A 12,750-nucleotide genomic window follows, 5' to 3' on the forward strand; every position below is an offset into this window, starting at 1 on the left:
GTTTTCGCTGTGAATAATCCTTTGTGGTATTCTCATTTGATTCCATTATCTGGTTATATATTTTCTCTATGAAAATTAGTTGAAAAGGAGGAATAGTTTTCACTGTGAATAATCCTCTGTGATATTCTCATTTGATTCCATTATCTGGTTATATATTTTCTCTGTGAGAATTAGTTGAAAAGGAGGAATAGTTTTCATTGTGAATAATCCTCTGTGATATTCTCATTTGATTCCATTATCTAGTTATATATTTTCTCTGTGAAAATTAGTTGAAAAGGAGGAATAGTTTTCGCTGTGAATAATCCTCTGTGATATTCTCATTTGATTCTATTATCTGGTTATATATTTTCTCTGTGAAAACTAGTTGAAAAGGAGGAGGAATAGTTTTCATTGTGAATAATCCTATGTTATATTCTCATTTGATTCCATTATCTGGTTATATATTTTCTCTGTGAAAATTAGTTGAAAAGGAGGGATAGATTTCGCTGTGAATAATTCTCTGTGATATTGTCATTTGGTTCCATTAATGTTTTTGAGTCTGGTTATCTACTTCTCTCTGGAAATAATAATTGAAAACTAAGGAATAAGTCCCTCTGCGAATAACTCTCTGTGTTATTTACTCCTATATATAAATCCTTATTGTTTACATTTTGTATCTCTTATATGCTGGTCAAACTCTACTCTCTTGTTTAAATAAATTAAAATTGGAAACCATATATATATATAGTAATTATAAATTTTTATGCAATGTAAATTTTCTTATTGTTTGGGTGCACGGTACCCAGCACTCTGCACGGAGTACCGGGCTCGCAGGCGGAGTTAATACTCCACAGGGGGAGTGGTACCGTTACGGTACCCTCCACTAGCCTGCGGACACTGCTGTGGCAGTGGCCACAGGGTAGTGGAGGGGACCCGTGGGGTCCCCCTCCCACTTGACCCCCCCTTTTAAATGCCAATCAAATTTTAAATTATGGCAATGATAATTGTTAGAATTTTTTTATTTATATGTATCAAATTTTAGTTAATTAAATTCTTTTTTTATATATAATTTTAGTTTATTAAAATTTTAAACTTAGATATTTTTTTTTAAAATTTATAATTAGTTTTAGCAATTTATAAATTGTAATTAAATTATACCAAATTTTATAATTAGATCTTTTTTTTCCACTTAAGCAATTAATCCATATTAAATGATTTGAAGCTAAATTCTATTGTGGGATTAGTGGCTTTATAAGCGACATTCTCGCATGTAACTTACACTACCTCCGCCTCATGCAAATTGCTTCACATTGATTACATTTATTGGCATTTCCATCTCCATGCAAGTTTCACGTTTAATTATTATTATGCATGTTTCCTAATTGTTATTATTATGCAAAGTTATACTTCAAGGTTTTGAATAATAAATAATGTTAGTTATGGTTTTTATTCCTTGTAATTCATGAAGTAGTTATTTCAATAAATTAAGCTTTGCAATGTCTAAATTTTACGCGTTCAATTAGTAATTGTTTTCAAGCATGATGTTTTTGTAGTTAGAAAACTAAATAAAGGAAGATGGAAACCTAAAACATAGTAGTGTTTGGTATATACGGTGCCTCTGGGTCACGCTTACGGGTAATGCCGTCGTGTTGAACTACTGCACTTAACACCTAATAAAGCTACATCAACGACGTCTGTGGCATCGTCCCTATAAATCGTCAAGGAGTAATAAGGGACACTTGGAAGTTAAAATCCAAGGGGCGGGTAATCCCCCTTGGATCGATAATTTAATAAGATAACTCTAAAACGATCTTTCATCCGCTGAGTTAAACTATAGTAAACCCCTATAGGGATGATGAGTGAAATGCTTTTATAAAACTGATTTAACCTCGAAGAATTATTGTCGATTCGAAATTGGTCAAGGATGATGCTCATGATAAGAATTAGGATCTAGTTGTTTTAGGCCACAAGCAATAGGCCATCTTGAGCCTTTGCTTAAGCACTACCATCATGGGTAGCAACCGCAGAGAAACTGTCTGGGACATTGACCCTAGAAAGGGTTGTGTACCCACTAATCAGTTTACATCAAACCATAGAGTAGAAAATATAACTACATACTTTATGCCTTGATCCTATGCTGAAGCGGGTATGTAGGCAGTCTTGGGATGGAGTTGTCCCTTGTACTCAGGCGTTCGTGGGTGGGGTCTAGGCTTGGTAAAGGAAGGATTGAGTAAGAATCCTATTTTGAAAACTAAAGATAATTAAATTGGAAAAAGTAACTCAATGCATACTCGGAAGGAATCCCGTATGGATTCGCTTGACTGCCCGAGGCTTTAAGCCAAATTTTGAGGTGGAATTCAAGCTTGTATTATGTTATTTAATTACTCCTAAGGATGGCGACCTCGGTGCACTTCTGTTAGAAGAGTGTAGTACTTAGTGAGTGGCTCAAGACCCGAATGGTCCCGATGAGTCTAAGTCTCTGGCCAGAGCACCTCCTATCCCAATTGGATAGATGCCTACCCCGTATGGGTAGATGCCTATCCCGTATTGGATAGATGAAATCTTATGTCCCGTATGGACAAATGCCTAACCCGTATGGTTAGATGCTCATCCTGGATGGATGAATGCCTAATCCAAATGGATGGATGCCCAAAGTATGCAATTGAATCAAACATAATGATTAAATTAAACACACACAAAAAAAAAGAATGGTCAATTTTGTTGAGTTAATTATGGTGGGTTATTACAATATCAAACAAACACATTGCTAGCACTTAGTTGTGAATGAAATAAGAATTCTTTAAAGGAAAAGTGCATAAATCTAGAGTCGAATGCTTTATTATTGGCCACTTGATGATAACTCCATAATTGTAATGACTAAAAAACTGCAAGATGGAATAAACAAGGTTGAAGCAATGTTATAACCCTAGCCACCCAAATGGTAATATCACACTAGGCTCGTGGAAGATAATCTTGGAGGGAGACACCTCATCATAATCAATACATTATCAAAAATAAAGTATCAAAATTGGAAGCTTCACAACATTATGCAACAAATCTGGTTCAATTTGGATTTTTTCAATAAAATCATCTTTAACCATTTTTATAAGGAGATCAAACTTCTAATGAATTATTTAGCAAACTAGGCCATATACAATAATGAGCTAGAAGTTAAATTGAGTAACATCAGTCATTCATAGGACCTCCCACATGCTTAGAGTAGATTTTGCAATAATTTACCATCATTATCAAGTAAGCACTCAACTCCAAGTCCCTAAGATAATGGGGCATTTTGTGCAATTACTATCATAAATCAAATATGTCATTTCATCTCTTTTCATTCTTTATTATTTGTATATTCTATTAGGTTCTCTTGGTTGTGATTGCATGGAAATTCCTTAAAATTCTATATCTATGGGTAAGTACCCCTAATGTAATAAATATTTAAATTGCCTTTTGATTAATGGAATTGTGTTCCTTTTATCTTTTTTAATCATGATTTGTCTTAGAGAGTGCCTCAGTTGGACTTCATGAATGTGTTTATGTAACTTGTCTTGTTGATAGATTCCCAAAGGAAATTGACTATTTACATATATTTGAATTCCCACTTACCACAAATGCTCAATTAATGTCATTATTTTCATATTTAAGTTTCTATAAAGTAAGTTGTGGTAGCTCCTCGGTAAGCATTTTTATTCATGGATGAGGATTGGTTGAGTGTGTAAGAGAAAGATTATTGATCACCTTTTTTGGTTTAGCACCCCATCTTTTTCCCTCTATAAGGTTATATCATCCAATCCCTTTCTTGTATTCTAACCCTTATACTTCTCTTATTCATTTTTCCAAGGCCATTGTTAGTATAGGGTAGACTAGTCATTAGACTAAATTTTGTTATGCTTTTCCTAGAGTAGTTTAGTGTAGTAATATAATAGAAAAGGAAGTTGGAATTATCAAAGGGCTCTTACATGAAATTGTGAAACTTATAGACACATTGGTTCTCATATTGTTGGAGCTTCTTGAGCAATAACAAAATACCCATGGGTGCTCTTTTCATTAGATCTATTGATTGGTGGTTTGAAACTTCAAATTCGCTATTCATTAGATTACATTATGCAATTAATTTGCAAGAGTAGTTTAGTACATCAATAGGATAGAAAGGGAATTTGACCTTATCTTAAAGACCCTATATGAATTTGTGAAACTTAAAGACACATGGGTTCCTAGATAAAAGTACAAAGTTGTGTCACATTTTTAGACAACTTATCAGCCTAAGTGAATTTAAGAATTTATAACTGAAAATAAATTTGTTCAAACATATGATCTAGCTACATTCATTCTAGCTAAGTTAGATATGTCTACAACTTTTCCAATTAAAATTGTTCATTAAATACATCTATAGCACAACTTTAAGGCCAATTTACAAAAAAGAAATTATTTGAAAAACCTATTGTTTCAACAACTCCCACTCATATAAATATCATTTAAAAAAATATATAATAATATACAATAAAAAAATCACTAACATCATAATACTCATTTAATTACAAATTAAAGATTTAAAATGCCAAACTCTAAAAACAATAAACTACTAAATAAAATTATTCTAAACAATTAGATCAAATCTCTCTATAATTTCAATGCTTAAGATAAATAAACTACATATTATTAATCTTGAATAGAATAAATTTGATATTATCTAAACTTATTTTCAATATTATTAGATTAAAATAAAATATAGAAACAACTAAATCTTTAAACATCAATAAAGAAAGACTATCATTGTTGTCCAAAAAGGTGTTTTCATCAAGATAAACTAGAATTAGTTCAAGCAATATAGTAGATCAAGTAGAATAGAAAGCACATACAACCCTAAAACAACAAATATACAGAGTTTGAAATACAAAGACTATTCTCTTTAATACAACCTACAAAATAGAAAATATACAATCTTAGAATCTGATACACAAAAATTGTGTTGTTTATCCTTAAAGCCTGTCACCATCTTTGTGTGTTCGTTCATGCAACCATTAGCTTTTCTAAAAAACATTAAATAATGTCATTCTAGCGGATAGATAATAATGTCATTCTAGCGAATAGATAATAAACTTCGCCATCCTGAAAACGACCTATCCAGTAAAAGTGGATATAGCACCATACTTTCTAGTCAACGTAATATCTGAACGTAGATTTTAAATAAAATTTGTCCATTATCGTCTGAAATGTATTCTTGATATTTTTATTGGTATTTGAACACAATCTAAAATTTGACTTACAGTTTAAAGGATAAGGTGATAATGACCATGAACAGTAATCCTGTGACGAAAGTCATTTTATGTTTATCTGACAAACGTGAGAAATGAATACGTAGAACGCTAATGGTGACGGTCCCACCAACAGTTAAGCTCTCTTGACTTGACAGGCACAGGTCGTTTGAATCGGCCTGTAACAGAGCAAACGGATAATGGTGGCCCACAACTTTTAGTGTGGATCGTGGAAGTTGCCTAAGTCCGCGGATGCTCAACAATTTCCATGGAGTTGAATGCACCGCTGCCCAAATTTCCACACCTGTTACTCTCTCACATTCTCAAAGTGCGCCGCCTAACTGCTATGTCGGTCGTATAGAACGGTGACACGCACATGGACCAGGCGTCGGTACTCTATTTGCTGTTCAAAATAGTATTATTATTATATGGGGCTCTGCTGCCTTGCCCTTTCCCGTCGTTTCCATTGCCTATAAAACCATAGAGATAGCCCTTCCAGTTTCTCAAATCAATTGCATTCATTTATCAAAAAATTTCGAGTACATTGAAATTCTCTTTACTTACTATCACATTAGTAACAGAGCAACCAAGATCATGGCTAAGGAAATTCCTGCGGAGATTTTCAGCGGAAAGATGGGAGCACTTGGCGGTAGTTATTCCAAGAGAGCGTACGTGACTTTCCTGGCTGGATCAGGAGATTATGTTAAAGGCGTTGTGGGCCTTGCCAAGGGGCTTAGAAAGGTCAACAGTTTGTATCCTCTGGTCGTGGCAGTCTTACCAGATGTACCAGACGAGCACAGGCTGCAGTTGCGTAATCAGGGTTGTATTGTTCGAGAAATCGAGCCCATCAATCCTCCAGAGAATCAAGTCCAATTCGCCATGGCCTATTATGTTCTCAATTACTCCAAATTGCGCATCTGGGAGGTAAATGATTCTTCGCTTTTTTGGGTGTTTTTTTACTGATTGATTATGATGCAACAGAATTCAAATTGAGATTTTGGGTTGATTTTGTCTTGATTTGGGATGAGTGCAGTTTGAGGAGTTCAGTAAAATGGTGTATCTGGATGCCGACATTCAAGTCTTCGACAACATTGATAACCTGTTCGACATGCCAGATGGATATTTCTATGCTGTCATGGACTGTTTCTGCGAGAAGACGTGGAGTCACACCACCCAATATCAGATCGGATACTGCCAGCAGTGCCCCAACAAAGTGACGTGGCCAGCTGAGTTGGAGGAGGAGCGCCCTGCTCTGTATTTCAATGCCGGAATGTTTGTGTTTGAACCCAGTAAATTAACCTTCGAAAACATGATGGAAACTCTCATGTCGACCACTCCAACACCCTTTGCAGAGCAGGTATTTCATATTTGCTTTCTTTTATCTTTGCAAACAATACTAGTTTTCCATAACCTATATATTGACTAAAGTAACCCCTGTTTGCAGGATTTCTTGAACATGTATTTTCAAAAGCAGTACAAACCCATCCCTTTGGTGTACAATCTGGTGCTGGCTATGCTATGGCGTCACCCGGAGAACGTAGATCTGGATACAGTCAAAGTTGTGCACTATTGTGCAGCTGTAAGTCTTTGTCCAGGCCATATTGTTGATAAAATGAGGGCTTTTTGATATCTCTCTGGATAATTAATTGAAATTGAAAATGGGTGGATGTGTGCAGGGTTCAAAACCGTGGAGTTTCACTGGTAAAGAGGAAAACATGGAGAGGGAAGATATAAAAAGATTAGTTCATAATTGGTGGGAGATATACAACGACGAATCGGTGGATGGAGTGAGCAGATGTGAGGTGGTGCAAAGCATCACCGCCAACGCTTTGCGTAGTGCAATGGCCAAGGCAACCAACGCATTGCCTGCTCCGCCCGCAGCTTGAACAGAGTCTAAAAAGTACATCTGTAGAGTATAATGTATCGTATTTTATAGTATACTAAAAATTGTGTATAGATCTGTTAAATCCGTGGAGATTTTGTGGCACGGATGAAAAAAAAATTTGTGTGTATTTTCACAACACAAAAACAAATTTGATTTGTATATAGATTGATTTGTAACAAGGGGCTATTATTGCTTCTTCATTTTGTATTTGATGGCATACCATTATAATAATCATTTTTATTTTATTTGTTTAATAATTATTTTGTTTAAATAATTATGGATTTTCGAATGTAGAAATGTCATTAAAAGTATATACAATTAATTTTAAAAATAATTTTTATATTAAAATTATTTAATTAATTTTTAAGTAAATAAAGTAATTATAAAGTAATTTTTAAATAAATGAAATCGTTTTTTAAATAAAAATAAATGAAAAATATAAATAGAATTCAATACTTTTTAAATAATTTAATGAAAAATAAAATGACTATAACTTAAAAATAGAAGTCTTAAACAAAAGATAATTCTAATTTGCAATTTGATTTGAATTTGATAATTCTCATTCGTGGCTAGATTTGATGGAAAATTTAGAAGTAAAGTTCAATAAATCAAATTATCCTAAACAATACGTTGTAACGTAGCACAATTTAGAATTCCATTGACAATTTCTTTTCTTTTCTCTTGAGTAAGGGTATATAGAACTCTCCAATACATTCCTCTTCGTTGAGCTTGAATGTTGTTGTAGTGAGGAAACTCGCCGACATTGTGTCAATAGACATAAATTCCCACTATCAAAATGAAAAAGCAATGGGGGTCTAAGTGATTGCATATGGTGTTAGTACCAATGTTTCTAATTTATTATCTAAATCTTCCCCACATGTCTAAAGAATAAACAACCATTTTGAATTGTGTTCAAATGAGGCACAAGTTATTTTATGGCACAAAGTATTTGCAAAACATAGGCAAAGACACTGCAAACACTCAATTGTGAACATAGTATTAAAAATGCATAAATCTAATACCTAATGTTATATTACTAACCACAATGGTAATTACATAGTTGCAATTCCTAGAAAACTACAAGTTGGCATAAACAAAAGAGGTTGAATCAAATGGCAATGACCTTAGCCACCCAAATGGCAATTACCTTAAGCTTGTGGAAAATAGTCTTGGAGGGAGATTCCAATACATTATTGAAATTAATATCAAAATTGGAAGCTTGAAAATATTCCACAACAAAAAATTTCATCCAAATTGATACTTTTAATAAAACCATTTTTAGCCATTATTATAAGGAGATCAACCTTTCAATGAACTATTTACCAAAACTAGAATGATAAACCAAAAGGTAACTTGAGTAGCATCATTCATTTAGAGGATCTCCTACATGCTTGGAGTAAAGTTCACAAGCATTTAGCATAATTATTAGTAAGTATTGAACTCCAAATCCCTAAAATGATCCCAGTGCCAAGACATTTCATGCAATGACAATCACATACCAAATATGTTCCTTCTTCTGTAAGTTTCATTCTTTTGGCTTTTGATTAATGGAATTGTGCTCCTTGAGTTGTTTCACATTCCTTTTTTTATGTGTTACCTAAACTTGCCCTAGTTGTAACTGTAGATCCTAGATTCCTTGCAATTATATAAATATGGCCTTAACCCAAATGCAAATATCTTTTGGCTTTTGATTAATGGAATTGTGCTCCTTTGAGTTGTTCTTTTTCATAACTTGTCTTCAAGAGTGTTGGTCCTACTTTGACTTCATAAATATATGCTTATATTTTTCTACTTGTGTCCTCAAATGGAAGTGAATACTTTCACACCTTTGAATTACCACATGCCATAGAAGTTAGGCAATAACATTCTTTTCATAGGTAAGTCGTGTTATAAAGTAAGTTGTTGCAACTCCACCACAAGAATTTATGTTCAATGATGAGGATTGGTTGAGTGTCAAAGAGAAATATAACTTTAACGACCCTTTTTGGCTTATCACCTATTTTTTTTCTCCCTGTCCCTATCTCATCCAAGCCATATCTTTTATCATAACCCTTACAGTGTTGGTCCTATTCCTTTTATTTTTTCATTGGTGGTATAGGGTAGAGTAGAAATTGAATTATATTTCATTATCTATTTCTTAGAGTAGTTTAGTATGGTGGTAGAATAGAAAAGGGATTTGACCTTCTCTAAAGGGTCCTCTATGAATCTGTGCAATTCATAAAAACCTAGCTTCGCGAGTTGTTGGAGATTCTCAAGTACCAACAATAAATGCATGAGTGCATCTTTTATCTACTAATTGGTGTTCACAGACTTAAAGCTCACGTGCTCAGGAGAATTGATGACCCACACTTACTTATGAGTGTTAATGCCCTTTATCTATCTCTTTCTTGGGCAAGATCTCCCCCCAAAATTACATTAAAAAATCCACTATCAACATGTCTATCATGTCTTAAAAATTTAAAAATATGAATAAAATTTGTGAAACTAAAAAATCCAAAATACTTTAATATTCTCTGCATACAACAAACATATTGAGTCTATCTACACCCACCTATATTGAATTAGATGATGAACCTAACATTTTTATGCATGTTTACAAAAAAGAGGATTTTTATCTACTAAGAGACTTATTTCTCTCATTTTCATCCATTATCATGAGTGTAGACACTTAAATCTCCAACCATCACCTAGTACCTTGTCATATCCTAGTCATCTATTCTTCTTCCATAGTACCCTTCAAAATTCCCCTTTCACTTTTCCATCTTTAATAAGGTAATCATCTACAAATATTCATTTATTTTTATTAAATGAATATAATATTTATTATCCATTCATCCACATCAAGTAAATATACATTATATCTATTCCCCATAATTCATAAGTATATCGTCAAGATTCCTTAAGTTGTAACCTCCTTCATTATGCTATCTCTATTTTTATTCCATGCAAGTATTTTAAAAAATATATATATAATTAGAGATAATTATCACCTAGTTTGAGAAATATCCATGTAATAACTTGATAAGTCTACAAATGTTATGGTTGTTATTGATTCTCTTTCAACATTAGGTACGAATATCCAATAGTACATCAATTCCTGGTTGAAAATTTATTGGTCCCAACATATGATATACCAAAAGTTGATACGATGCATGATATTTTTGGTCCTAGTTCCCCTTGCTAAGGGAAAGATGAACCCAAAAAGACACCCAAGATCGAATATGAATCTGGGTATGTGCACAAAGATGGTGGTCAGAAAAGTGGAAACCACCCAAAAAAAACATGGAAAAACAAGCAGCACGTACGCGGTTTTAAAATTTGAAATTCCCGCATACGCGCTTAGGTTTGTTCTTCCCGAGCCTAGAAAAGATAGCATGTACATGCTGCTTTTAGGAAAATGAGCGTGTACACGCTACGCTTAGGAAAATGAGTGTGTACGTGCTACGCCTAGGAAAATGAGTGCGTGCGCACTACTCATAGGAAAATGAGCGCGTACGTGCTAATAATCCAAATATAACCACATACGCAGTGCCTGGTAAAAAAAGTTTAAAAAAAAAAAACTAGGTCTCATTTACCCATGAATAGTGCATTTTTTACTTCATTTTTTTCCCATTTCCTCTCCTAAACCGTGAACGGGGGTGCTAGATTTGTCCTCCAAGCTATGGATCAAGGTTAGTTTTTGTTTATTTTTGTCTTTCTTTCCCGTTTGTTCAATTTGTTTTGCATTTTGAATTTAATTTCATTAATTTTGATTAGGTTTTTTCATTTTCTGTTTCAAAAACCAGATTCTTCTAATCCAGAATAAGAACAACCAAATGCACCTCTTGAAAACCCACAAGAACAACCAAATGCACCTCCTGAAAACACACAAGAACAACCCCCGATTCCTCCTTTTGGCCGCACACCCGAAACACAGGAGCAATTAATTAATCAGTTAGGACAAAATACGTCTAAAATCAATAGACTGATTGTTAAATTGAAAACTTCTGAATTTGAGCATCATCAATCCCTCGCCACTAGCCTAGAAACATTAGCTAGTGGTGCCATAGTTGTTTCCACACAAATTACCAAATGGGGAAGCTTTAGGGATAGGTGTTGTCAATTCTATGCCAATGGGCTATCATACGATGGAGTAAAAAACAAAAATATTACTAAACAACAAATATGTGCCCTTTTCGTTGATCCCAAAACTGGTCAGTCATTACCTCTTAATGCAAAGAGGTTTCCCATACATTGGTGTACCAATGTGCAGATGAAGAATCTTTTTTGGTAGAGGTGGTGGATGGTCTTTGATGATCCACCTTGTAATAATTATGAGGTGCTATTATATTTTTTGAGAAAAGTATATTGTGAGTTTGTGCTCAATGTGCGCCCAAACTATTTTGACATGAGAGAGTTTCATGGTAGAGGTGGTGGCTCTACCCAAGATAGACCTGGAGTCTGTAGGTGATTACCCGTGAAAAGTCGCCGACCCCTAGCACCCAAACCCAAGGTGCATCAGGCTATCCCAGTAGAGCTGAAAGAGTCGATGGAGCTACAGACTCTTTAGGCAGCCACAACGTTGACTGGTGCCATCATCCAGCATGGGACGTCATTAGCACACCCTATTGTATTGGATGATGAGCCATTAGGTGGCAACAGAGAGCCCATCTAGCATATGTGTGTCAGTTGTTCGGGGATATGCTCGGGGATAGATGATGCAACCGGTGCAGATGGATCCTCATCTCATCTGTGCGCGATTTGCGGGAGTAGATGTCAAGCCCGCATGACTGAGGATTTCGCATTGACAGATGAGTTGATGGACGTGGTGTTTGCCCATGAGCCACAGACACAAGTGTGTTGATTTGAATTCATAGCATTTTATTTATCAGTCACTTTAAACTTGTAATTACATAAATGAATTTTCATTTATACATCAATTTAAATTGAGACAAATAATATGCATTTCAAGATGCAGCGGCGATATCCCATACTCCTCCCCCAGTTACTATAGCTGCAACTTCAATGCTTGAGGTATAAATTTTGTAACATGTTAAAATAGAATAGTACACTTTGAATTCAAAAAAATACAAGATATACTAACTATCTTTAATGCTTGGTCCAATTTTTGGTTTGTAGGTGTTGATAGGGGACGAAATGTCCCAGATTGATGACATCACGCTCTCAGCGATCGATTTTGGCCTACAAGGCTATACGGTATCATATTTTGTACAACCCTTTTCATGTATTGTTTTGATGGAATTGCAAGTCATTCATTTTAGATTTTTAAAATTATGTTTAATTTATTATCTGTACTATTATCTCATGTTAATTTTGTTGATTTAGGGTACCCCCTCCGTGTCTAGGGCTCGTCCTAAGAAAAAGAATTCCTCGAAGACGCCAAAACGTGGGAAGAAGGTAATTGAACACATTTTTAGTTGTACAATTGTTTGAAAATATTGAAATCAAGTATTAGTTGGGGTTTGTAGATTGATTAGTGTTTTTTGTCTATTTTACATGTATAGCAGCCATTTAGCTATGTGGATTTGTTGAATGCACCTGATTCGTCAGAAATGTATGTCAAAAATGTGGTATCAACCTGTAAGAGGAGAAAACAATTCAAACACACACATGAAACATTGCATT

The 12,750-nt window shown here is 34.4% G+C and overlaps 1 protein-coding gene across 1 annotated transcript; it reads left to right on the top strand.

Annotated features, from left to right (window-relative positions):
* Nucleotides 1–5,731: 5,731 nt before the first annotated feature.
* Nucleotides 5,732–7,359, top strand: LOC131066633 (galactinol synthase 4). The gene is made up of 4 exons (XM_058001444.2): nt 5,732–6,164; nt 6,274–6,597; nt 6,685–6,819; nt 6,917–7,359. Exons 1-4 carry the CDS (start codon nt 5,835–5,837, stop codon nt 7,124–7,126), a joined length of 999 nt encoding a protein of 332 aa, XP_057857427.1. The 5' UTR covers nt 5,732–5,834; the 3' UTR covers nt 7,127–7,359.
* Nucleotides 7,360–12,750: the final 5,391 nt, after the last annotated feature.

This window comes from Cryptomeria japonica, chromosome 4 (genome assembly GCF_030272615.1).
Source record: "Cryptomeria japonica chromosome 4, Sugi_1.0, whole genome shotgun sequence".
NCBI lineage: Eukaryota > Viridiplantae > Streptophyta > Pinopsida > Cupressales > Cupressaceae > Cryptomeria > Cryptomeria japonica.